Source organism: Somniosus microcephalus, chromosome 16 (genome assembly GCF_052327205.1).
Source record: "Somniosus microcephalus isolate GS21.2 chromosome 16, FLI_Smic_1.0, whole genome shotgun sequence".
Taxonomy (NCBI): Eukaryota; Metazoa; Chordata; class Chondrichthyes; order Squaliformes; family Somniosidae; genus Somniosus; species Somniosus microcephalus.
In genome coordinates, this window is record NC_141002.1 from 48,162,928 (window position 1) to 48,189,247 (window position 26,320).

The following is a 26,320-nucleotide window of genomic DNA, read 5'->3' on the forward strand; positions in this document are numbered from 1 at the left end:
AGGGCTATCCACTGAAGACGTGGCTCATGACACCCTTGAGGAGGCCAAGTACTGAGGCTGAGGAGAGATATAATGAAAGCCACATTTCCACCAGATATGTCATAGAGCAGACAATAGGCATGATGAAAATGCGCTTCAGATGCCTTGACAGATCTGGAGTGCCTTTCAGTAAGCACTAGCCAGGGCCCCCAGAATCGTTGTGGTCTACTGCACCCTGCACAACATAGCGCAGCAGCAAGGATTAGCACTGCATCAGGAGCAAGGCTCTAAGCGCACAGCCTCTTCGGAGGAGGAGGAGGAGCATCAGCTGGAAGACGAGGAGGAGCAGGAGCTGGAGGAACCTGCGGTCCAGATCCCACCAGCACCCGAGCACATTGCTGCCCGGGAGGCCAGGGATGGGCTCACCATGGCCAGATTTACTTAACTTTACGCAGTACACCCATATGGCTGCACATGCTGTGCCAGGATGGTACCACCCCACAGCAACACCACAAAGCATCCTTACAATGACCAAGCCATTCCTTTCACACTGACCACCATTGCTGGAGGTAATGTTATGTCTCACCATTCACTGCAACTCACTAAGTCACTTCCAAAGGTGCACACAAATGTGTCCAAGATGGGAAAGTGGTGAAAATAAAGATGTTTATGTGTAACATCACTCTAATGGAAACTTTACAGAAACATTGAATAAAACATTCAAGTGGCTACCCTTGTGAATCTATTTGTGCGTCATCTTTTTCTTACGTGTGCTTCTACGAGGTGCTACCCCTGCGGCTTCAGCAGAGGTAGAGGCAGCCTGCTCACTTCCCTGCTGCGACTGTTTAGACACTCTTGGCGGATGTCCTCTGGGTTTTGGAGCCTCTGATGGCCCTGCCAAAGTTTGCTCCTCTTGCGACTGTGCAGAGGCAGACTTGGCCATCGCTGTCCGAGGAGGCATCTGGGGTCTGACTGAGGTGGTGACAACAGGGGAGAAGGGTGAGCGCTTTGAGAGGAGCCTCCACTTCCATGTGCCCCCTCACCATCATCCCTCTCATGGGTCACCCGCACTTTCCTACTAGCAAAGAGCTGGACAGCACCTTGCTGCATATCGGTGGTGCCATGAGGACCCACGTCCACATAGACCTCCTCTCTAGGAGGGATGTCAATGAGCGTCTATCCTCTATAGATAGCCATTCTCCATAGAGACCATGTGCTCCTGTGAGTGGCTCATTAGCTGCTCCTTGTAGGTGGCCATCCTTTCCATGGAAGAGCCTAGTCGCCATCGCCTGCGACATGGTGGTGCTCATTTCGGAGATGGACTCCTCCATTCTCTGCACATTTGCAGACATCGCGCTCACAAACCCTGTCAAAGCCTCCTGCACTTCTTGCTGCACCTTCAGGAATGTCCTCTTTTTGGATGGCCCCCGGGGCTCAGCGCCTGCATGCAGCTGAGCGAAGCTGGGAGCAGAGCTGGGAGCATCCTGCGCTCTCTGGCGAGGAGTCTCCACTGCTGTCCCTGTCTCCACCATCTGCTCTTGCTCACTTGTGAGTTGTGAGACACCAGGTGACAAAACTACTCTGTCTCACGTGGGACCCACCTAGGTGTGCGTATCTGCGCTGGTGCTGGGTGCGCTTTTGTCTGGTGACGGTGCGCCCTCAGAGGCTGGAGGCTCCTCTGAGGAGTCGTCTTTCTCTTCCTCATGGACATTGGGGGTGGGGTGGGGGGCGCTCTCTGATGGACCTGTGGGAGAGTAAAGAGATGAGTTAGATATGTCATATCAAGAATAGGTACAGATACCATTATGCACATGATGACCATTCACTGGCTGCTGACATCAGTCCCCATATGAGTGACTGATGTATGCCATGTAGTTGTATGATATGTAATTATGTCATCAGGTTGCTGAAATGACCCCTCTCTCCGTCTCCCACCTCCAGCTGTTCAGCGACTCCCGAAACTTCTAAGGTAGCCTCCTCTGCTGTTGATAGGGTCACCAATGATGGCGTTCCACCTCCGGTTCTCTCCCTCTCCCTCTTATTGTGGGCTCTCTATTCCTGCAAGGAGGGAAAGAAAAGAAGGTTGAGTTAGAGTGGTGGAATGAGTGTAAGGAATGGGTGGGTGCATCTTTAGAGAGAGACAATGATGGAGTGGGATGCCAAAGCCAAGTGGCCTCCTTGTGTGTTGTTAGTTGCTATGATATTAGGATGAGGGTGAGTGTGAGAGGTGGCTAGTCAGATAAGCATGTGAGTATGTAGATAAGCGAGAGAGGGATGGGTGGAGGTGCAAGGTATGTTGTGTCAGTAAAGATGTGCAGCAGCAGGGTTGGGAAGGCAGAATGATAGGAATGTGATGAGAGGCACAGCAGGATGAAGTTGATTGTGGCTTTGTACTCACCTTTCCTAATCTAATGAGATAATTGAAACGTTTGCGGCACTGCATCCAGGTCCTCCTCACAACATCTCAACTATTTGGAGCCAGGCTCGTTTTGTCTCCTGGGGAGGTCTCTTCCGCCCATTAGAAGGGAAGAGGACCTCCCTGCATGCTCTGACTCCCTCCACAAGCATATGGAGGGAGTCATCTGACAACCTGGGTGCAGCTCTCTGTCGCTCTGCAGTCATCTCTGGAAATGTTTGCAACACTCCAATGGTGCAGTGTGCTGCCTGCACACTTCTAGATGAACCTTCAAATGCATTGTGGCCATGGCGCCTTTAAAAATCCGAGCTGAAAACGCGTCATCGTTGATGTCATCAGACCTGCACTATTTAATAGGGCCAGGTAACATAGCCCCTGTGATAATAATAATAACTTCCGGGAAGTTATGTGCACATCACTTCCTGTGAACTGTGAACTCTGTGCATACATCACTTCCTGTGCATACGTCACTTCCTGTGTTTGGACTAGTATAAATACTGAACTGCTCAGTATTGTAAAAGGGCTTCACCTAGAGGCATGGTGAAGACCGCTCTTGTATATAGTTTAATTATAAGTTGCTTAAAGCTTACTTTAAAGTTCCTTGATGTGTGAGTCTTTTTATTACATCAATTTAAGCAACTTAGTATTTACACTCTCAAATACTAGACCTTCGGACAAACTCGGAGTTAAGGATCCAGGGAACCACCCATCATGGAAAACATCCTTAAACCTACTCGTCTGGACTTGGACCCAAACGCACCAGCAGCTGGCAGGGTATGGAAGCATTGGTACCGTACTTTTGAGAATTTTCTTGATGAATGTAAAGCGGATGCTCCTACTAAACTGAGGATACTTATCAACTATGTGACCCCAACAGTGTTTGAATATGTTGATGAATGGGATAATTACGATGAGGTGATCCGGGCACTTAAAAAACTATATGCCAAGACCGCAAATGAGGTCTATGCTAAACATCTACTGGCCACAGCCCGACAAGGGCCAGGGGAATCGATTAACGAATTCCTCCAGGAACTTCGCAGGCTCAGCGTAGATTGTAACTTTCAGGCAGCCTCGGCTGAGCTGTACCACGAAGAAATGATTCGTGATGCTTTCATCTGCGGGATTGCCTCTCCATTTATACGCCAGCGTCTGCTAGAAAGTAAAACACTTGAGCTACAAAAGGTTTTTGACCTGGCTTGTTCTCTGGATTTGGCAAAGAAAAATGCAGACCTCTATCAGCTGCCCAGACCTCGATCTGCTGCTGTAACTGCAACCAGACGATTCAAGTGGCCTCAGGTGAACTCTATCATGGAGGAATCTAATCCTGATGATAATTCTGATGAAGAAGAGGAGTATGACCCCACTTTAGCAGCCTCTTGGCAATCTAGGAAGGAATGCTTCTTTTGTGGAGATTCTTTTCACCCTAGGAAATTCTGCCCTGCTCGCAATGCGATCTGCAGTCATTGCGATAAAAAGGGACACTTTGCAAAAGTTTGCCAATCAAGAGCCTCTACGAGGGCCTATCCAGCTAAGGCCTACCGAACTGCCCCAATTAGGGCCTATCAAGATGCTCCGGCTAGGACCTATCAAGCTTCCTCTCGAGCTCTCTCCTGAAGCACACCTAGAGTTTCAGCCACTCTCTGTGCAACCACATCAATTACAGCTGCTTGCCCACAGAACCTGTTTCACGCAGCTACAAAAGTTTCAATTAATGGGCATACCTTAGATGCCTTAATTGACTCAGGAAGTACTGATAGTTTCATTAGAGAACAGATTGTTGCGAAATTGAAACTACATATCTTCCCATCGGACCAGGCAATTGCGATGGCTCAGTCATCACTTAATACCAGAATCTCCAGCTTTTGTATTATTGATATGACACTTAATGGTCGCATGTATCCCTCCACCCAACTTTCGGTGCTCAAGGACTTATGTAGTGATCTCATCTTAGGGCTGGATTTTCAAAAACAGCATAAGAAACTCACCATTGAGTTCGGCGGATCCAAACCTGGACTTACTATTTCTAATATACTGTCTAAATTACCGTTTTGTGCATTATCAGCAGCTTCACTTGATGAACCCTCATTATTTGCCAGTATTCCTCCTCGATGCAAACCAATAATAATGAAATCACGGTGCTTTAGTCAGGAAGACCAATCTTTTATTGAGGCTGAAATCTCTCGACTTTTAGCAGAGGATATCATCGAACCATGTTCGTCGCCCTGGCGGGCTCAAATCGTCATCGTCAAGAACCCTCTAAAACCTCACAAACAACGACTATGCATTGATTATTCGCAAACCATCAATCAATATACTGACTTGGACGCCTACCCATTGCCACGCATTGATGATATGGTTAATAAACTGGCCGAATACAAAGTGTTCTCAACTTACGATTTGAAAAGTGCCTATCATCAGGTACCCTTGAAGGTCTCAGATAAGCAGTACACGGCCTTTGAGGCTAATGGACGGCTGTACCAATTTCGTCGCCTTCCATTCGGGGTTACTAATGGAGTGGCTGTCTTCCAACGGGCAATGGATGGCCTGGTTAAGCAGGAAAACTTAAGGGACACTTTTCCCTATCTTGATAACATTACTATTGCAGGTCACGATCAACAGGAACACGACGCCAACCTCCAAAAATTTCGGGATGCTCTCCATCACCGTAACTTAACTTTGAATGAATCTAAATCTGTTGAGTCGCAACCGACCATCAACATCCTTGGCTACTGCGCAGGCAATGGTATCATTAAGCCAGACCCAGAAAGACTTCGCCCGCTCCAAGAGCTCCCGTCACCTAAGAATCCGGCTTCTTTACGTCGGGCTCTCGGTCTGTTTGCATACTACGCTAAATGGATTCCTCATTTTTCAGACAAAATCCAACCCTTGCTGCATGCTAGATCATTTCCATTGGAAACAGCGGCTGTTGCAGCCTTTAACCTTCTCAAAAAACAGTTGGAGAAAGCGGCTCTTCACTCCATCGATGAGACTCTCCCTTTCATAGTCGAATGTGATGTCTCGGAGGTGGCGATCTCGGCTACTCTAAATCAGGAAGGTCGTCCTGTAGCATTTATGTCCAGGACCTTACAAGGTGCCGAGCTACATTATCCTCCGGTTGAGAAGGAAGCCACAGCCATCATAGAGGCGGTACGGAAGTGGAACCATTTCCTAGCTCGCCAGCACTTTACATTAATCACGGACCAGCGATCAGTCGCCTTCATGCTCGATAATCGAAAACGAACCAAAATTAAGAATAATAAAATACAGCTTTGGAGGATGGAACTGGCCTCTTTTGGTTACACCATTCACTATCGACCTGGCAAGGAGAATGTGGCCCCGGATACCCTCACACGAGCATTCTGCTCCACTATGTCGTCCTCTACTCTCATAGATGTCCATAATGGATTGTGTCATCCTGGCATTACGCACATGCTACATTTCGTACGATCACGGAATCTCCCTTTTTCTACTGGAGATGTAAAGAAAATGTGCTCAGAATGCCGGCTTTGTGCAGAATTAAAACCTCAGTTCTTCCGCCCCTCAGATGGTATGCTCATACACGCAACCCAACCGATGCAACGACTTAGCATCGATTTTAAGGGCCCAGTACCCTCTTCAACTCGGAACACATATTTGCTCACCATGATTGATGAATATTCACGTTTTCCGTTTGCCTTCCCCTGCTCCAATATGCTGGCGTCCACAGTAATCTGCTGCCTTGAGCAGGTATTTTCTCTCTGTGGCATGCCGGCTTACATTCACTCGGATCGGGGTCCATCCTTTATGTCAAGGGAACTCAAGGACTACCTCTCAGAACGGGGAATTGCTACAAGCAAAACAACGCCATATCATCCCATCGGAAATGGGCAGGTAGAGAGGTATAACGGTATCATCTGGAATTCCGTACATCTTGCTTTAAGATCTCGGGGCCTACCAAACCAGCAATGGGAAACAGTGCTTCCGGATGCATTGCACTCTATACGGTCCCTTCTTTCTACAGCCACAAATACTACACCTCATGAGCGGTTCTTTGGATTCCAGCGTCGCTCATCTTATGGGACATCCCTCCCGTCATGGCTAACTACTCCTGGACCTGTACTACTCCGAAGATACGTTCGGACATCTAAAAATTACCCTCTCGTAGACGAGGTCGAACTAACCGATGCCAACCCCACCTATGCATACATACGATATCCCGACGGCCGAGAATCTACCGTATCATTACGGGATCTTGCTCCCTGCCCACCAGGACCTAGTGGGGCATCGAGTGATGGTATTTTACCAGGAGCCTCTTGGAACCTACCAGGTACCCCTCTCCAGGATCCTGATCTGACACCAACTAGCGTGGTACCGGTAGAACCCCGTACTCAAAGTTGCGACCCTCCCAGTACCGCGCACCAAAGTACTGATCTGCCACAGGCCAGCTCTGCACCTCCCTCTGAACAGAGACAGACCGACTCTGCACCTATTGGGACTCGTACACGAAGCCATGATCTCCCCGACCCTTCACAGGGTAATCCAGGCCACACAGACTCTGACCAATGGCCAACAGCGTGTAAGCGGACCAGCGACCCTCTACGACGGGAACCCAAACGGGTGCGACTCTTCCTCGTTCGGCGGCTGCGGAACAAAAGGAAGACCACAGCCTTCTAATCTCGCAGGAGGGAAGAATGTGATAATAATAATAACTTCCGGGAAGTTATGTGCACATCACTTCCTGTGAACTGTGAACTCTGTGCATACATCACTTCCTGTGCATACGTCACTTCCTGTGTTTGGACTAGTGTGAATACTGAACTGCTCAGTATTGTAAAAGGGCTTCACCTAGAGGCATGGTGAAGACCGCTCTTGTATATAGTTTAATTATAAGTTGCTTAAAGCTTACTTTAAAGTTCCTTGATGTGTGAGTCTTTTTATTACATCAGCCCCCATTAACGCAAAGTCGATTTCAAGAGCGGGATGGAATCAACAATGGGGTCGCGACCTGCCACACAACTGCCTGCACCCGCCCCGCCCAGGTAAACAAAGTTCCAGCCTAAAAGTATATAGGACTAAATAAGCACTACTTGGCTGGCTGCATGCAGTACTTGTTGAGGTTGGTGTTGGGACTGCACTGCTGCTGACCTGGATCATACCAGACCTTATAATAATTAAACTCCACATAAACCATTGCTACTTGTTAAGATTTTTATGGCAATTATTGACTACATAATTGGAAACCTACCTTTCAGCAACTCTGCAGAAAGACTTATATCCATGTTCAGATGCGAGAGGAAGGAATGCCCGCATGCCTTGAAATTCCCTGTTCTTTTGATGATTGAGCTCATCTCCAATGATTGCCAGCTGACGTCCTAGTTCCACAGTGGAACTGTGAGGGCAACATCAAAACTCACTGTTAAAAAGTCCACGGTTTTATTTTATATACAATGTCAACTAAAATAAGAATCGTTGCATCCTAATGACCACCAAGCAAAATTTGTTGACAAATCTCTCCATTTAGTTTCCTCCATTTCTCCTCTTCCATTCATAGCTGCTAATTACTGTCCTTCTCCATCCAGGCCTCCACGACAGGTATACTTTAAGTAACTCAGAGTGTAGGCCTCTGCTGGGACTTCACCCCTGAATACCGTGGGAATAATTAATACCAGAACTAAAATACTTCTGGTACACTATGTCACCTTATAAAGCTGGATCACATGACACACATCTCAAGTTTCACATATATTCATGGGCAAAAAGTGTTCTCAGCTTCAAACATCAATCATTAGCTTTTTATCTTAGTGTTCTATAATTCCATCTCCGACACACTCAAGCTTGTGTCAGATTCAAAGCTACCAATACCTTTCAGTGGTATGTGGAATCAGGGTTGAAGTTTATGATCATTAAATATTAAACATGTTAAACCATTCACAATTATGGTGATACTTTGTCACTGGTTTTCCCTAGGATATGCTCAGATTGACATTTTATTGTCTGTAGTCTGACAATTGAATTATACAGCAGAACTTACTGTTAAGTGCAATATTTTAACTGTAAGTTCAACATTTTAAATTTTATGCTTCACAAAAGGTTACCAGAAATGGGTTTATGCAGCATTGAGAACTGGTTCTTGATAGGCTCAGGTCAGCCCATCAAGTTGGAGGTCACCATAAGATCCAGAGGCGGTGAAGAAATGGACTTCGGCCCAGAAAAATAAAATTCTGGCCAGGAACCAAACCATAACTAAAGCTGAAAAACCAGTCGGACCAGTACGACAGTCACAGGCTCAGCCCAACAGCAGCGCTGGGGGATGGGCTGTAGGCTAGACAAAGTTACTTTAAAATTTAAGCAACTGAGCAGCAGATCAGAGATACAACAGCTGAGTCTGACGGTGTAGTCCTGCGTAGAAGCGTAGTCTTGATGTCGAGAGACGTCCAGATATTTGGAAGCGAAATCTGAGCAAAGATCCAGTGCTCACTGACGAAAACAAAGAGAATGGTCGGAGGATGGGCAGTGGGCCCAGGTAACTTTAAACTAGCAGTTAACTTGTAGTTAGGGCTAAAGTGCACCCACTATTAGAGCCAGGGGAACTTAAACAGTGAACAAGAACAACAACTTGTATTTATATAGCGCCTTTAACTTAGTAAAACATTCCAAGGCGCTTCACAGGACGTTATAAAACAAAATTTGAACCGAGCCACACAAGGAAAAATCAGGGCAGAAAAGAGGTAGATTTTAAGGAGCGTCTTAAAGGAGGAAAGAGGTGGGAGAGGTTTAGGAGGGAATTCCAGAACTTAGGGCCTAGACAGCTGAAGGCGCGGCCACCAATGGTTGAGCGATTAAAATCAGGGATGCTCAAGACTGATACCTGGGATGGCAGGAATGACGTATGAGGAGAGATTGGGTCGATTGGGCTTATACTCTCTGGAGTTTAGAAGAATGAGAGGGGATCTCATTGAAACTTATAAAATTCTAACCGGACTAGACAGACTAGATGCAGGAAGGATGTTCCTGATGGTTGGGGAGTCCAGAACCAGGGGTCACAGTCTAAGGATAAGGGGTAAGCCATTTAGGACAGAGATGAGGAGGAATTTCTTCACCCAGAGTGGTGAACCTGTGGAATTCTCTACCACAGAAGGCAGTTGAGGACAATTCATTAAATATATTCAAGAAGGAGTTAGATATATTTCTTAAGGCTAAAGGGATCAAGGGTTATGGGGAGAAGGCAGGGACAGGGTACTGAGTTTGGATGATCAGCCATGATCTCATTGAGTGGCGGAGTAGACTCGAGGGACCGAATGGCCTACTCCTGCTCCTGTCTTCTATGTTTCTATGTAAGAGGCCAGAATTAGAAGAGTGCAGATATCTCAGAGGGTTTTGGGGCTGGAGGAGATTACAGAGATAAGCAGGGGCGAGGCCATGGAGGGATTTGAAAACAAGGATGAGAGTTTTAAAATTGAGACGCTGCTTAACTGGGAGCCAATGTAGGTCAGCGAGCACAGGTGTGATTGGTGAATGGGACTTGGTGCAACTTAGGACACGGGCAGCAGAGTTTTGGATGACCTCAAGTTTACATAGAGTAGAATGTGGGAGGCCAGCCAGGAGTGCGTTGGAATAGTCAAGTCTAGAGGTAACAAAGACATGGATGAGGGTTTCAGCAGCAGATGAGCTGAGGCAGGGGCGGAGACGGGCAATGTTACGCAGGTGGAAATAGGTGGTCGTAGTGATGGTGCGGATATGTGGTCGAAAGCTCATTTCAGGGTCAAATCTGACACCAAGGTTGCGAACAGTCTGGTTCAGCCTCAGAAATATTATAGGGAGAGGGATGGAGTTGGTGGCAGGGACCGAAGACACAAACGCTTCGGTCTTCCAAATATTTAGTTGGAGGAAATTTCTGCTCATCCAGTACTGAATGTCGGACAAGCAGTCTGACAATTTAGAGATGCAGAGTGGTCGAGAAAGATGGTGGTGAGGTGGAGCTGGGTGTTGTCGGCGTACAAGGGGAAACTGACGCTGTGTTTTCGGATGATGTCGCCGAGAGGCAGCATGCAGATGAGAAATAGAAGGGGGCCAAGGATAGATCCTTGGGGGACACCAGAGGCAACGATGCGGGAGCAGGAAGAGAAGCCATTGCAGGTGATTCTCTGGCTACGATTAGATAGGTAAGAATGGAACCTGGCGAGTTCAGTTGGACGACGGTGGAGAGGCGTCGGAGGAGGATGGAGTGGTCAACCATGTCAAAAGCTGTAGATAGGTCGAGAAGAATGAGGAGAGATAGTTTACCTTTGTCACAGTCACATAGGATGTCATTTGTGACTTTGATAAGAGCCGCTTCGGCAGGGGTGGAAACCTGATTGGAGGGATTCAAACATGGAGTTGTGGCAAAGATGGGCATGGATTTGGGAGGCAACGACATGTTCAAGGACTTTGGAGAGGAAAGGGAGGTTGGAGATGGGCTGGTAGTTTGCAAGGACGGCGAGGTCAAGGGTTGTTTTACTGAGGATAGCGTGATGACGGCAGATTTGAAGGAGAGGGGGACAGTACCCGAGGAGAGTGAACCATTAACATTTTTAGCTAACATGGGAGCCAGAAAAGGAAGTTGGGTGGTCAGCAGTTTGGTTGGAATAGGATCGAGCCAGCAAGAAGTGGATCTCATGGACAAGATGAGCTCGGAAAGGGCATGAGGGGAGATCGGAGACAAACTGGAGAAAGATGTGAGTTCAGGGCTAGGGCAGGGATGAACTTTAGAGGCAGTTTGGCCTGGTGGGCTAGGGAAAGGAAGGGAAGTGGCAGAGGCAGCGGCAGCTGATTGGATGGTCTCAATCTTAGAGACAAAGAAGTCTATGAGCTCCTCGCACTTGGAAGGGCAAAAGATGGCAGTGGATGGCCAAGGATAAAGGTGCACAGCAAGGAGCTACCTGTCCAGAAGCCATCTTGAATGTTATGTCTCTAAATTGTAAGACTGCTTGTCCGACATCCAATACTGGATGAGCAGAAATTACCCCCAACTAAATATTGGGAAGACCAAAGCCATTGTCTTCAGTCCATGCCACCAAATCCATCCGTCTTCCTGGCAACTGTCTGAGGCTGAATCAGACTATTCACAACCTTGGTGTTGTACTTGACCCCGAGATGAGCTTCCGACCACATATCCGCGCCATCACTAAGACTGCCTACTTCCATTTCCGTAATATCACCCGACTCTGCCCCACCTCAGCTCATCTGCTGCTGAAATCCTCATCCATGCCTTTGTTACCTCTAAACTCGACTATTCCAACGCTCTACTGGCCGGCCTCCCATCTTCCACCCTCCATAAACTTAAGCTCATCCAAAACTCTGCTGCACGTATCCTAACACACACCAAGTCCCGTTCACCAACCACCCCTGTGCTCGCTGACCCACATTGGCTCCCAGTTAAGCAACACCTCGATTTTAAAATTCTTATCCTTATTTTCAAATCCTTCCATGGCATCGCGCCTCCCTATCTCTGTAACGTCCTCCAGCCCTACAACCCTCTGAGGTAGCTGCACTCCTCCAATTCTGGCCTCTTGTGCATCTCCAATTTTAATCTCTCCACCACTGGGGGCCATGCCATCAGCTGCCGAGGCCCTAAGCTCTGGAATTCCCTCCCTAAACCTTTCCACCCTCCTTTAAGACGCTCCTTAAAACCTACCTCTTTGACCAAGCTTTTGGTCATTTGTCCTAATATCTTTTTACATGGCTCGGTGTCAAATTTTGTTTTATAACGCTCCTGTGAAGCGCTTTGGGATGTTTTACTATGTTAAAGGTGCTATATAAATACAAGTTGTTGTTGATGATGGTAAACTAGGGTAAAGTTACTGCCAGTTTGCAGATCTCTCCTCTCAACTGTACCTGTGCTGACCAGGCAGGAACTCTTCACCTGCCAATTCATTTTCCAGTTAGAGGCTACTTTTATGTTCCCTCTTTTTTATTGACCAGTTGGAGCTCTAGCCTCAGGAAAGCAGGTCTACAGCTGTGTATTCAAAAAAAAAGTGCATACAGTTGAAACACAGCCCCCGCTATCTCTTCTGATGGATTTTCATGCCTGTTCTACAAGATTGGTGAGCACAAAGAAGAAATGTCACTACAATACCTGACGATGGACATTTAAAATGTAAATATAGTGATTGTTACCAGAACACAAAAATGACTAATAATTACACAAACAAATTGGTATGCGATAGTCTACTGCATGTCAAAAGTCCAGAGATATTTCCAGGTACCATAAAAGTGCCTGAAGTAAATATAATTTTTAATATTAGAACATAAGAAATAAGAGGAGTAGGCCATACGGCGCCTCGAACCTGCTCCGCCATTCAATAAGATTATAGCTGATCATCGACCTCAACTCCACTTTCCCGCCCGATCTCCATATCCCTTGATTCCCCGAGAGTCCAAAAATCTATCTATCTCAGCCTTGAATATATTCAAAAACTCAGCATTCAAAACCCTCTGGGGCAGAGAATTCCAAAGATTCACAACCCTCTGAGTGAAGAAATTCCTCCTCATCTCAGTTTTAAATGGCCTACCCCTTATCCTGAGACTATGCCCCCTAGTTCTAGACACTCCAGCCAGGGGAAACAACCTCTCAGCATCTACCCTGTCAATCCCCTTCAGAATCTTGTATGTTTCAATGAGATCACCTCTCATTCTTCTAAACTCCAGAGAGTATAGACCCATTCTACACAATCTCTCATCATAGGACAGCCCTCTCATCCCAGGAATCAATCTAGTGAACCTTCATTGCACCGCCTCCAAGGCAAGTATATCCTTCCTTAGATAAGGAGACCAAAACTGTGCACAGTACTCCAGGTGTGGTCTCACCAAGGCCCTGTACAATTGTAGCAAGACTTCCTTACTCTTATACTCCAACCCCCTTGCAATAAAGGCCAACATGCCATTTGCCTTCCTTATTGCTTGCCGTACCTGCATGCTAGCTTTCTGTGTTTCTTGCACGAAGACACCCAAATCTCTCTGAACACCAACATTTGAAAGTTTCTCACCATTTAAAAAATATTCTGTTTTTCTATTCTTCCTACCAAAGTGAATAACCTCACATTTCCCTACATTATACTCCATCTGCCACCTTACTGCCCACTCACTTAGTCTATCTCTATCCCTTTGCAGACTCTTTGTGTTCTCCTCACAGCTTACTGTCCCACCTAGCTTTGTATCATCAGCAAACTTGGATACATTACACTCAGTCCCTTCATCTAGGTCATTAGTATAGATTGTAAATAGCTGAGGCTCCAACACTGACCCTTACGGCACCCCACTAGTTACAGACTGCCAACCTGAAAAAGATCCGTTTATCCTTACTCTCTGTATTATGTCCGTTAACCAACCCTCTATCCATATTAACCCCAACCCCATGAGCCTTAATCTTGTATAATATCCTTTTATGTGGCACCTTATCGAATGCCTTTTGGAAATCCAAATATACTACATCCACTGGTTCCCCTTTATCTACCCTGCTAGTTACATCCTCAAAAAACTCTAATAAATTTGTCAAACACGATTTCCCTTTCATAAAACCTTGTTGACTCTGCCTAATCATGTTATGATTTTCTAATTGCCCTGATACCACTTCCTTAACAATGGATTCCAGCATTTTCCCAATGACTGATGTCAGGCTAACTGGCCTGTAGTTCCCTGTTTATTCTCTCCCTCCTTTCTTGAATAGCGGTGTTATATTTGCGACCTTCCAATCCGCTGGGACCATTCTAGAATCTATGGAATTTTGGAAGATCAAAACCAATGCATCCACTACCTCTTCAGCCACCTCTTTTAGAACCCTAAGATGTAGGCCGTCAGGTCCAGGGGATTTGTCGGCTTTTAGTCCCATTAGTTTCTCTAGTACTTTTTCTCTACTTATATTAATTATGTTAAGTTCCCTACCATTTTTGGTACGCTTTTTATGCCTTCTACTGTGAAGACAGATATAAGATAATTGTTTAACGTTTCTGCCACTTCCTTATTCCCCATAATAATTTCTCCTGTCTCAGCCTCTAAGGGACCAACGTTTACTTTTGCTACTCTCTTCCTTTTTACATACTTGTAGAAGCTCTTACAATCTGCTTTTATATTTCTTGCTAGTTTTCTCTCATATCTATTTTTTCCCTTTTTTATCAATTTTTTGGTCAACCTTTGCTGGTTTCTGAAACTCTCCCAATCCTCAGGCTTACTATTACTTTTTGCAAGATTATACGCTTCTTCTTTCAATCTAATGCTATCCTTAACTTCTTTAGTTAGCCACAGTTGGATCACTTTTCCCGTTGAGATTTTGTTTCTCAATGGAATGTATTTTTGTTGAGAATTATGAAATATTTCTTTAAATGCTAGCCGCTGCTTATCTACCGCCATACCATTTAATCTATTTTTCCAATATACATTATAAAATAAAATAAATTTGTTGTAGTATGGTGCGAAGAATCATTTGTAATAATGGGAAAATACATCTTCATTAATGCTAGCTCTCATGTAACACCAAGATAAAAGTCTGTTTGTAGTACCCATTTTGGGTGCATTATAAGTTCTTAAATAGAAAGAAAGAAAGGCTTGAATTTATATAGCGCCATTCACAACCTCAGGTCATCCCAAAGTGCTTTACAACCAATTAAATACTTTTGAAGTGTAGTCACTGTTGTAATGTAGGAAACGTGGCAGTCAATTTACGCACAGCAAGCTCCAACAAACAGCAATGTGATAATGACCAGATAATGTGTTTTTGTGATGTTGATTGAGGGATAAATATTGGCCAGGACAATGGGAATAACTCCCTGCTCTTCTTCAAAATAGTGCCATGGGATCTTTTACGTCCACCTGAGAGGGCAGACGGGGCCTTGGTTTAATGTCTTGAAGTGGGGCTTTCGAGCTCTATATAATTAAAGGATTAAGAATGGGAATCGAATGAGCTAATAGGCCTTTGCAGTAGTAAGCTTTTTCTAAGTTGCTGAACTGGCAGTTGAGATAACCTAAGAATGTCATGTTGATTTTGCAGTAGTGTTAGAATGATTGATGACTGCAAGCTATGCAACTTGGAGACAATTGCAAATAGTCGAACTGGTGAGCCAGAAGTAAAGAGGCCTAGAGGGGCAGGAAAGCAGAATAATGAGCCAAAAGTAAAAAGACCTAGAGGGGCAGGAAAGCAGAACAATGAGTAGGAAGTACAATGTCGGTGAAACCCCATCTGGCATGACAAAGGTCATAGGTGCAACAACAGCTTGCGGTGATGACATATACTTTTCCCGTAATAAAGGCAGTACCTTAATGTAACGCGGCACAGGTAACCAATCAGTGAAAGTGCCCACGGGGCGAAACCCAATCAAATTGTTAAGATGGATCGTGCACGAGGTTAATTATGTACCTATATTTTGTATAAAAGACTGCTTAAAACTTTGTATCATCGGAGAGAAGCCTGGCTAGACCGATAGCAGGTTGTCCCCCCACCGCTTGAATCTTCGAATGCAGACCTGGTGTCGAGTGTTTATTTCAAATACTCCACTTCAGTCTCATCTGAAAGATGGCACCTCTGACATTGCAGCACTCCCTCTGCATTGCACTGGAGTGTCAGCCTAGATTTTTGTGCTCAAGTCTCTGGAGTGGGTCTTGAACCCACAACCTTCCGACTCAGATGCGAAAATGCTACCAACTGAGCTACGGCTGACCAACTAGGAAATCAAAATGATTGTACATTCCATTCCATTTGTAAAAACACAGATTTCACATACCAATAGTAACAGTATTTCTCAAGTACTTGATCCATAGTGTTCTCTGTACCTGATATATGAAAACATTACTGAAATATTTTGTATTTAGCAATGGAATCACATTCTATATACCTGGGATATATCTGCAACTGGTCTGCAATTGCTGGTATGGCAGGCACTATCGCTCCATTCTCTGCATTCTCTTCCACCTCATTCTGATATCGATGGTAGACACAGTTCTGAAAGATGTCCTCTGCTTCTTCCGCCTTTTCCTGCTCTGTGTGTGGAAAAAAACAAGTGCAAAGTGATCAGTTCAGGTAGGAACAATAAACAAATAAAGGCAAAGTATTTTAGTGCACATCTACTACTTTACAACAGTTATATATGCAACCTCGCCTTGAAGAATGTATTAGGGTATATTTTCTAGTCCTGGCACAGAAAGCAGAGCACTGTAAATTTTGTACTTGCATGTTTCTGAAGCGACCAAATCCACGCAATCATCTGGTGTTAGCTCATTAGTTATTCTTGGTGAACTCACTGCCTGGATTGGGCCTGATGATGGGTGCTCAGTTAATGCAGGGAATGGGACATTGAAACAACTGCAGATCTTAAAGAACTGTCATTGTATCTAAAGATAAGATTTTTTTTTTTTTGTTGGGCAGGCAGAAACTCTTGGGTCCAAAAACCTGGCTTATTATATAACCTAATGGATGTTGCCAAACACCGCCACTCGAGGTGCAACTGCACCTACAGAAAGTAGGTTAAAAGGAGGATTGCCAGGTTACCAGGACACCCACCCAATAGGAGAGTCATGGAGCAGGAGATGACATAAAGGATGAATGCAGTCTCCAACATCCAGAGGAAGTTTGCCAGCCTTAGGCAATCTGCCAAGAAGAAAGCTGGCCAACAATTCCCTACACCAAGTAGATTGGCAAAGTGCACAAAACACAAAAAGTATCCTCTCTACTGGTTGCATATTGACTGAGGCTGTATGCAAAGTACTTACTCAACATTATGCAGCTCTTTCATAGCTTCACTTGCCCATGCTGCAGCACAGCACATTTTCTAACTGTCATTTAAAACTCAAATTATTGTCACAGAAGTAACTGTAAAGATGAGCCCATTGAGCAAGCTTACTACAAAATCTAACAACATGACGCATGTCCATTAATTCACACACACATTGTGATGCAGGGTGAGCACTTGGATGCCAGTGTATAGGCTCTGCAAACGTCCAACATCTCAACACTGGTTCTCTGCTTCTGGGACAGAGAATCACACAGCATAGCGAAACAAACACGCCTGGGAGAGAGGACCTGCAATTTTAAGCTGTTAAGTGCTTTTGAAGAGACAAATGCAAATCCTGTGACTGCAGAGCAGGGTGAATCTGGAGGTCTAACTCAAGTTCAGGGCGGCAGCAAACATTTTCTTATTCTTCTTCTTCTCCTTGCTCACTTACTCACTCACACACATTCACTCCCCACCACTATGACACACCATATATAGCTATGTGAACATTATTTTGAACCGCCTGACCCTCACTATCCATTTTATACAGGCAATCTGAGTGCAATATCTATGAGAAAAAATAGGGAATCACATGAGTGTTTATTATCACTATATTAGATTCCATTATATTGAATTAATTTTGTGCAAGGATGCTTTATGCTGGCTTAAAAGGGCAGCTCTGCATGAAAGAAGGTGGTGAACTCACAAGGGATTCCCATTACACTGAAACTTGACATTCTGTAGAAAAGAACCCTGCCTTTACCAGGATATATGTCAACCTAACCAAATGGAACAACCTGCCCATATCACCCTTGGATAGGGTGAATACAATAAAGATGAATATTCTCTCCCGGCTTCTCCACCTATTTCAAATGTTGCCTGTCAAGATACCAGCTTGACTGTTCCGTGACCTGGACAGTTTCATCTCCAAGTTCCTTTGGTGCTCCAGTTGCCAAAAGAAGAGGGAGGACTTAGTCTCCCAAATTTCAGACAATGTTATTGTACAGCTCAGACTCAAGTGATTGTGGTCTACAGCTGCCTAACAAAATTTGTGGCTAGGAATGGATGCCTGAACTCCTTCCGAACCCTCTACATAGCCTACCATTCATACAACTCCAGTGGAGACAAATAGACCCAGATTGCACCTCACTGTCAATACAACTCTCAGTCTGCAGTCAGGTCCATGTCTCCCTAAAGATCCCACTGGGCTGACCTGCTCTCTCCCCAGTATGGCACAATGAGGAGCTACCAGGAGGACTTAAGTCAGTTGGATACAGAGCCTGGCACGTAAAAGGAATTCTCAGATTAGGCCAGCTCCTCCAAGAGGAGCTGAAAAATTTCACCTCGCCCAACATGATCAACGCCACTATCTCCAGATAAGGAACTACCTTCAGAACCCTACAGTGCTTTGCAATATTCAACATTGTAGGAGCATTTCCTCCACTCCCCAACCCTGTGAGCTATTCTTACCTCCCCATGAAGAATAGCCTGAAGGAAGTCTGGGAACATGACCGAGGCAGTACGTTAAGAGAGGAGGAATGGCAAAGGAGATGGGGTCAGATCCTAAACACTACCACCTGCAGCTAAATGCAAGCAGGCCAATTGAAAAATCATACATCGCACATACTGCACCCCAAACATTCTCCACAAATTTCATCTCTCCTTACCAGACAACCAGAAGCACACCCTCCTACACATATTCTGGTCATGTCCTCATATCCAAACATTCTGCCAACAGTCCAGGAGATCACCAGGAACATGCTCAGTCACATGACCCCAGAGGACCCAGTTCAGTGTTTGCTGGGTCTGCCCATTGGAGCAACAAATAAGCTAGCACGACTCTTGTTGCTAGCTGCAAGATACTTCCCCGTCTAGAATCCAGCCCACCCCCAACAAACATGTGACTGAAACATGTGGGATATCTGCAAATTGGAACACGTGATGTTTAGTCTCCACCTGAATTGGGGGAAATATCTGGAAGTCTGGGGCCCATTCTTGTAGTCCCACTCAACACAAACTACCCACTCAGCACAGCAATCCCCATACCTCCCAATAGACACCATGCAGTCAGCATCTGCAGTAAATGTATAAAATATATATGAATGAACACCCATATGCTTAATAATTCCATTAAATGCATATTCTTAATCTAGGGCTTCTCAATGCCACATCTCAAATTTCATACAGCTTTCATAATTGCCAAGTAGATTGTGATTAATACAAGTTGATTGTTTGAGGCCTCTATGGTCTTCACTGAGGAGTGCTACATCTCTTGTCTGAAATGGAACTCACATCTTTAAAGCTAAAGAGCGGTGAAGTCAGATATTTGTAGGTGGCGGTAAAAGTGTTACAGGAAGTAAGTGCAACATTTACAGGAAGCGTGCACAATATTCAAGACTTTAAATACCATAAATATCTTAGTGTCAGAGAAGTAATTTGCTGGATTACTATGTTTTTGTGGGAGGGGTTCAGAAAAATATCCCTTTATTTGCTTGCATAAAGATTATTGAAGAAATTCACTGTTTTGAATCACACCACTTGCAAAAAGAAATATTTCATAATCCATTATTTAGACAGCCTATTTTAATACTCCATATCATTTTTGTGTTTTCAAAGGCAGAATATGGCCAATTTGTTAATTTTCTCTGACATAGAACAGGGAAGGTGGCTTATGCAAAACAGATGATTGAGTGACTCCAACTGCATCTGCACTCACTCGGAGGTCAAACTCCAGACCATCGTCAACACCTTCACCGAAGTGTACGAGAGCATGGGCCTTACATTAAACATCCGTAAGACAAAGGTCCTCACCAACTTGCCCCCGCTACACAATGCTGCCCCCCCGATTACCAAAATCCACGACAAGGCCTTGGACAACGTGGACCACTTTCCATACCTCAGGAGCCTACTGTCAACAAGGGCAGACGTCGATGACGAAGTCCAACACCGCCTTCAGTGTGCCAGTGCAGCCTTCGGTCGCCTAAGGAAGAGAGTGTTTGAAGACCAGGAACTCAAACCCGGCACTAAGCTCATGGTCTACAGAGCAGCTGTGATACCTGCCCTGCTGTATGCCTCAGAGACATGGACCATGTACAGCAGGCACCTCAAAGCACTGGAGAGGTACCACCAACACTGCCTCCGAAAGATCCTGCAAATCCATTGGCAGGATAGGCGCACCAATGTCAGTGTTCTCGCTCAGGCCAATATCCCCAGCATCGAAGCTTTGACCACGCTCGATCAACTGCGATGGACGGACCACATCGTCCGCATGCCCGATACGAGACTCCCAAAACAAGCGCTCTACTCGGAGCTCCTACACGGCAAGAGAGCCCCGGGTGGGCAGAGGAAACGCTTCAAGGACACCCTCAAAGCTTCCTTGAAAAAGTGCAACATCCCCACTGACATCTGGGAATCCCTAGCCCAAGACCGCACAAAGTGGAGGAGAAGCATCCAGGAAGGCGCCGAACACCGAGTCTCTTCGCTGGGAGCAAGCGGAAGCCAAGCGCAAGCAGCGCACGTCAACCCAAGCACCCCACCCACCCGCCCCTTCAACCACCGTCTGCTCCGCGTGTGACAGAGACTGTAGGTCCCGCATTGGACTTATCAGTCACCTGAGAACTCATTTTTAGTGTGGAAGCAAGTCATCCTCGGTTCCGAGGGACTGCTTAAGAAGAGGAGTATTCATTGACCCAGATTTTGCGGCAGAAAAAACGGTGAGGCTATCAGCGCTCACCATTATTCAGGAGTAAATCGGACAGCAACTTCAAGCATCCGCATATGCGCAGTTAAAAAGTGGAAATCAGGAAGTTTCTGTCCGAGATGCCCTGCTCCTACAGAAGCTTCGCTACAACGGTACCTCACTGATGGACTCGGCATTGAAACACATGGTAGGGCGTGACGTTGTGATACTTATCCACTAGATACCCACTAAACATGCCAGAAAAAGTTAGGGCTTGTCCATTCAAGTGTAAGTGTGATAGTGTGATGAGTCTTAATTACTGGCAAACAACCTCTCTGGCATTGAAAATTAACTTTCAAAAGTGTGCTGTCTCATTCCTTCAGATTTTAATTATTGTTGGAGATTTAAAAACATTTTTTAAAATGTTATTTGACTTTTTCTTTCTGTCTCTTAGTCCCATCCTTCTTTTCCACTCTTTATTTCACTTTCTGTACATGATTTGGCATTGAACTAAATATTCTAACTTACACTTCTGGTTTAGGCTGCATGGCTCAGTAAGGGTTCTTCAATCTGATTGGTTAAGGCGACACATCATTGCTTGCCCTGTTCACACAGGTCCCAGATCCCCTGTAGAGGGCTCTCCAATTGCCACAAGTTGCAGTGCAAAAGCCAACAGAAAGTCTGTGGGCAAGTGTAAGTTAGTGCCGTTCATTCGCCGCTGATCACAAAATCCGGGCCGTTATATTGCTGTTAGAATTCCTAATAATATAGCCTCAAATGATAAAGCGAAAACAACAAGATTTACTGTGCTTGAAAATAACTTTAAACTTAGCAACTCAACTTCTGCTAACAACCTCCAGACTTGCAGACTGACTCATTTCAGTCTGGATCTAACCAGTTACCCAAGTGCATTATTGATATACTGTTGCACTTAATTGGTGTTAAAGTAATGTCTTCCAGTTTGGATGCTCATTATACATACTCCAAGAGTGTCATCCTGAACAGATTGTTGTGCATAGATCACTTATTTCACATCTTCCATTTATTTAATACATAAAGGCTGAAATTTATACCATGCATAAACATTTTAACTTAAACTTTAAAAGCTGCAGTGTGATGCATATTGTGATCTCTTGTGGCATGGTCAGGTGAATTCCTAGACATGCTGTATTGTCATTTTGAGATTGGAGCTTGAAAGGAGAAGTAATGTTGAAAGTTTCAATAAACACGGCCTTTGTTGCTTGGTGGAAGCTTGTATATTTAAATGAGTATAAAACTAATGATGATTACAGATTGTTCATCAGACAATCAACTATCACTATTTTTATGTAACAATTTTTTTTAAAACTCCCCTCTATGGAGACCTAAGCCACTGCTACAAACTCCACACAGAGACCTGGATTTTCAATTCTGCATGTGCTAAATCTCAAACTTGCAATCTGTCACGTTCCGACTTGACAGATGATCCGCACCGACATGGAAATCCTAATTACTGGCACAAAGTTGGGCTAATTGCCCACCAACTATGTATGAAAAATTTACAACTGGAGCAAACAGGCGCAGGGCCTGTTTGCACAGCGCAAAGGGTGTTCTGAAACATAGCCCCAAGTGGAACAGCAATACTGAATACTATTGCCATCTGAAATACTCTGATATCTATAGTCATGCTCTTTTCCGATTAATTTGCTGTAATAGGTTGCTTTTTTTTCCAAATTAGATAACATCTAGGAATGTATAAAGTTGTAGAACCTGAGTGTCTCATTTGGGACAGCACCCGGTGAAAATGTGGAATATTAGCGCAAATATTAATTGACAGGCATACACAGAGAATTATCTAATAACTTATAGTGAATGTTGTTATTTTGTCTCCAATTTCTGTTTCTTTAAAAGAAATGGGAATGTAGCAGATGATAATTTAACTGAATTTCACCCTGATTTTCCTGAGTGCCATTAAACTACTGCAAAGAATTGTCGTTCTGATAAAATTGGAGCACTGACCCACGTGATCCCAGGTACGCTTACGCACACGGTGCTCCCCTGGGATCCGTGGGCCACTATGCTGTGCTCAACTCTGCAGCGTCTGACAGCAACTTTTTGTTCGGGGCCTCGTAACTGAAAAGTGTGCATTCGGTTCAAATGCCGGCAGCCTAGTCCTTAATTACGCCGCCGATCACAAAATCCGAGCCTTTGTCTTTAACATCATGATGAGACACCCCCTAACCACTAGCAGCCATGTAACCATCTAAGCCCTTCTATCCATTCCTCCAGTATGACCCAAGTACATGCTAACTGTATTGACAGCATTAGCCCGTGACAGTTACTAGGCTCTAGCCCACTTATTATTAATTCAAAAAAGGTTAGTATATGAGCGGTCAATCGCAGATAAGGCCATTTCTGACCACTTCCTCGTATCGCTCTCCGCCTACATCCCCCTTCCACCCACAAACCTACTTCCTTCTGTATCCGCCCCTGCCACTTATCAGGGGTCGAGAGAAGTGGTGGTGAGGTAGAGCTGGGTGTCGTCAGCGTACATGTGGAAAAACAGACTGCTTGTCCGACATCCAGTTTTGGATGAGCAGAAATTTTCTCCAATTAAATATTGGGAAGATCAAAGCCATTGTTTTCGGTCCCCGCCACAAACTCCGTTCCCTAGCCACTGACTCCATCCCTCTCCCTAACGTCTGTCTGAGGCTGAACCACACTGTTCGCAACCTTGGGGTCATATTTGACCCTGAAATGAGCTTCTGACCACATATCCGCAGCATAACAAAGACCGCCTACTTCCACCTCCGTAACATCACCCGTCTCCACCCTTGCCTCAGCTCATCTGCTGCTGAAACCCTCATCCATGCCTTTGTTACCTCTAGACTTGACTATTCCAACGCACTCCTGGCTGGCCTCCCACATTCTACCCTACATAAAATTGAGGCGATCCAAAACTCGGCTGCCCGTGTCCTAACTCGCACCAAGTCCCGTTCACCCATCTTCTTCTTCTTCTTCTGTGCTTGCCTATGCTTGCTGACCTACACTGGCTCCCGGTTAAGCAACGCCTCAATTTCAAAATTCTCATCCTTGTTTACAAATCCCTCCAATGCCTCGCCCCTCCCTATCTCTAATCTCCTCCAACCCCACAACCTCCCCCCCCACCCCGAGATATCTGCGCTCGTCTAATTCTGCCCTCTTGAGCATCCCTGATTATAATCACTCAAACATTGGACATATGTTGTTGAGGCCCTAACCCCTGGAATTCCCTTCCTAAACCTCTCCACCTCTCTTTTCTCTTTTAAGACGCTCCTTAAAACCTACCTCTTTGACCAAGCTTTTGGTCACCTGCCCTAATTTCTCCTTATATGGCCCGGTGTCAAATTTTTTGTCTTATAATACTCCTGTGAAGCACCTTGGGACATTTTACTATGTTAGAGGCACTATATAAATACAAGTCGCTGTTGTTGTTGTTGTGGGGAATGACAGTGACTCCTGAGAGACTAGTGGACATTTTCTTCTACATTGTGCATACCTGGCAGTTGCTCTGATCTATAATTTTCTTGTGTTTTAGCCAAAATACATTATATAAAGTTTCCTTTCTTTTGCTGTAACCTCGCTTGGTCATACACCAGAAATGCACTGTGGAATATAAACAGAACAAGGTCTACTGAAGTTTACACAATGTACTTTTCCCCTCCAGGCACAAGCAAACAGCAACAGATGTGAACTCAACCGAATGCATATTTTAAGTTTCCACAAGAACGAGTACCGCCCCTATTGTTAGGCTAACTGCCATTTTTCTAATCAGTTCTTTATGATCTTTCATTTGCATTTGTAGAGCTACTTGACCTACTGAGTGTTTCCAGCATTTTCTATTTTTATTTCACATTTCCAGCATCTGCAGTATTTTGTTTTTTTTGTTTTATTATTTTAAAAAACTATCAGGTGGTGGATTGGCAGATAAAATCCTCAACCATTCAGTCTCCCGGATATTTTAAAAAAAATTCAGTCTCCCAGTTGACAGTCAATTTCAAATCCTAGTACAGTTTAAATGATGGCTTATGATCTGAGAAACTCGTACTTTAAATGATTGGTAGTTATTGGAAATGTTCTTGTTTAGTTTGTTTTAATAATAAGTGATAGTGTCACCTCCTGAAGCATCCTCAACTTTCTCAGGACATTTGGAACATTTCAGTGGTATGAATGAGGGAAAATCAAAGTCTCCCAGCAAATAGAATTCTACCTGGGATAGGGTTGAAGCCAGGACGGTGTTGTACAGGTGACAGAGTTGTAGCTGGAGCTCTACCTGGGGTATAGTTGTACCCAGGATGGAACTGCAGCTGCAGTTATACCCAGGACATTGCTGTGCCCTTGGCAGAGTTGTACCCAGGCTAGAATTGTACCTGGGATGGAACTGTACTCAGGAACTGTACAATGGGAATCGGGGGGAAAACTCTCCACTGGCTGGAGTCATACTTAGCACAAAGGAAGATGATTGTGGTGGTTGAAGGTCGATCATCAGAGCCCCAGAACATTGCTGCAGGAGTTACTCAGGGCAGTGTCCTAGGCCCAACCATCTTCAGCTGCTTCATCAATGACCTTCCCTCCACCATAAGGTCAGAAATGGGGATGTTCGCTGATGACTGCACAGTGTTCAGCGCCATTCACAACTCCTCAGATAATGAAGCAGTCCATGCCCGCATGCAACATGACCTGGACGATGTTCAGGCTTGGGCTGATAAGTGGCAGGTAACATTCGCGCCACAGAAGTGCCAGGCAATGACTATCTCCAACAAGCGAGAGTCTAACCACCTCCCCTTGACATTCAACAGTATTACCATCGCTGAATCCCCCACCATCAACATCCTGGGGGTCACCATTGACCAGAAACTTAACGGGACCAGCCACATAAATACTGTGGCAACAAGAGCAGGTCAGAGGCTGTGTATTCTGCAGCGAGTGTCTCACCTCCTGACTCCCCAAAGCCTTTCCACCATCTACAAGGCACAAGTAAGGAGTGAGATGGAATACTCTCCACTTGCCTGGATGAGTGCAGCTCCAACAACACTCAAGAAGCTCAACACCATCCAGGACAAAGCAGCCCGCTTGATTGGCACCCCATCCACCACCTTAAACATTCACTCCCTCCACCACCGGCATACCATGGCTGCAGTGTGTACCATCTACAAGATGCACTGCAGCAACTCGCCAAGGCTTCTTCAACAGCACCTCCCAAACTCGTGGCCTCTTCCACATAGAAGGACAAGGGCAGCAGGCACATGGAAACATCACCACCTCCAAGTTCCCCTCCAAGTCACACACCATCCTGACTTAGAAGTATATCGCGTGCCTTCATCGTCGCTGGGTCAAAATCCTGGAACTCCTTCCCTAACAGCACTGTGGGATTACCTTCACCACATGGACAGCAGCGGTTCAAGAAGGCGGCTCAACACCACCTTCTCAAGGGCAATTAGGGATGGGCAATAAATGCTAGCCTTGCCAGCGATGCCCACATCCCATAAATGAATTTTTTTTAAAGGATGC

General features: G+C 45.2%; 1 protein-coding gene across 1 annotated transcript in view; it reads right to left on the reverse strand.

Moving 5' to 3' along the window:
- LOC147106134 (bcl-2 homologous antagonist/killer-like) overlaps positions 1-26,320 on the reverse strand; it is a 72,926-nt gene that overhangs the window by 17,149 nt on the left and 29,457 nt on the right. The window contains exons 4-5 of the mRNA XM_086008948.1: positions 16,237-16,381; positions 7,620-7,763 (exon numbers count right to left, since the gene is read on the reverse strand). Of these exons, the coding sequence (XP_085865074.1) occupies positions 7,620-7,763; positions 16,237-16,381 (289 nt within the window). The remainder of the gene's footprint in view (positions 1-7,619; positions 7,764-16,236; positions 16,382-26,320) is intronic.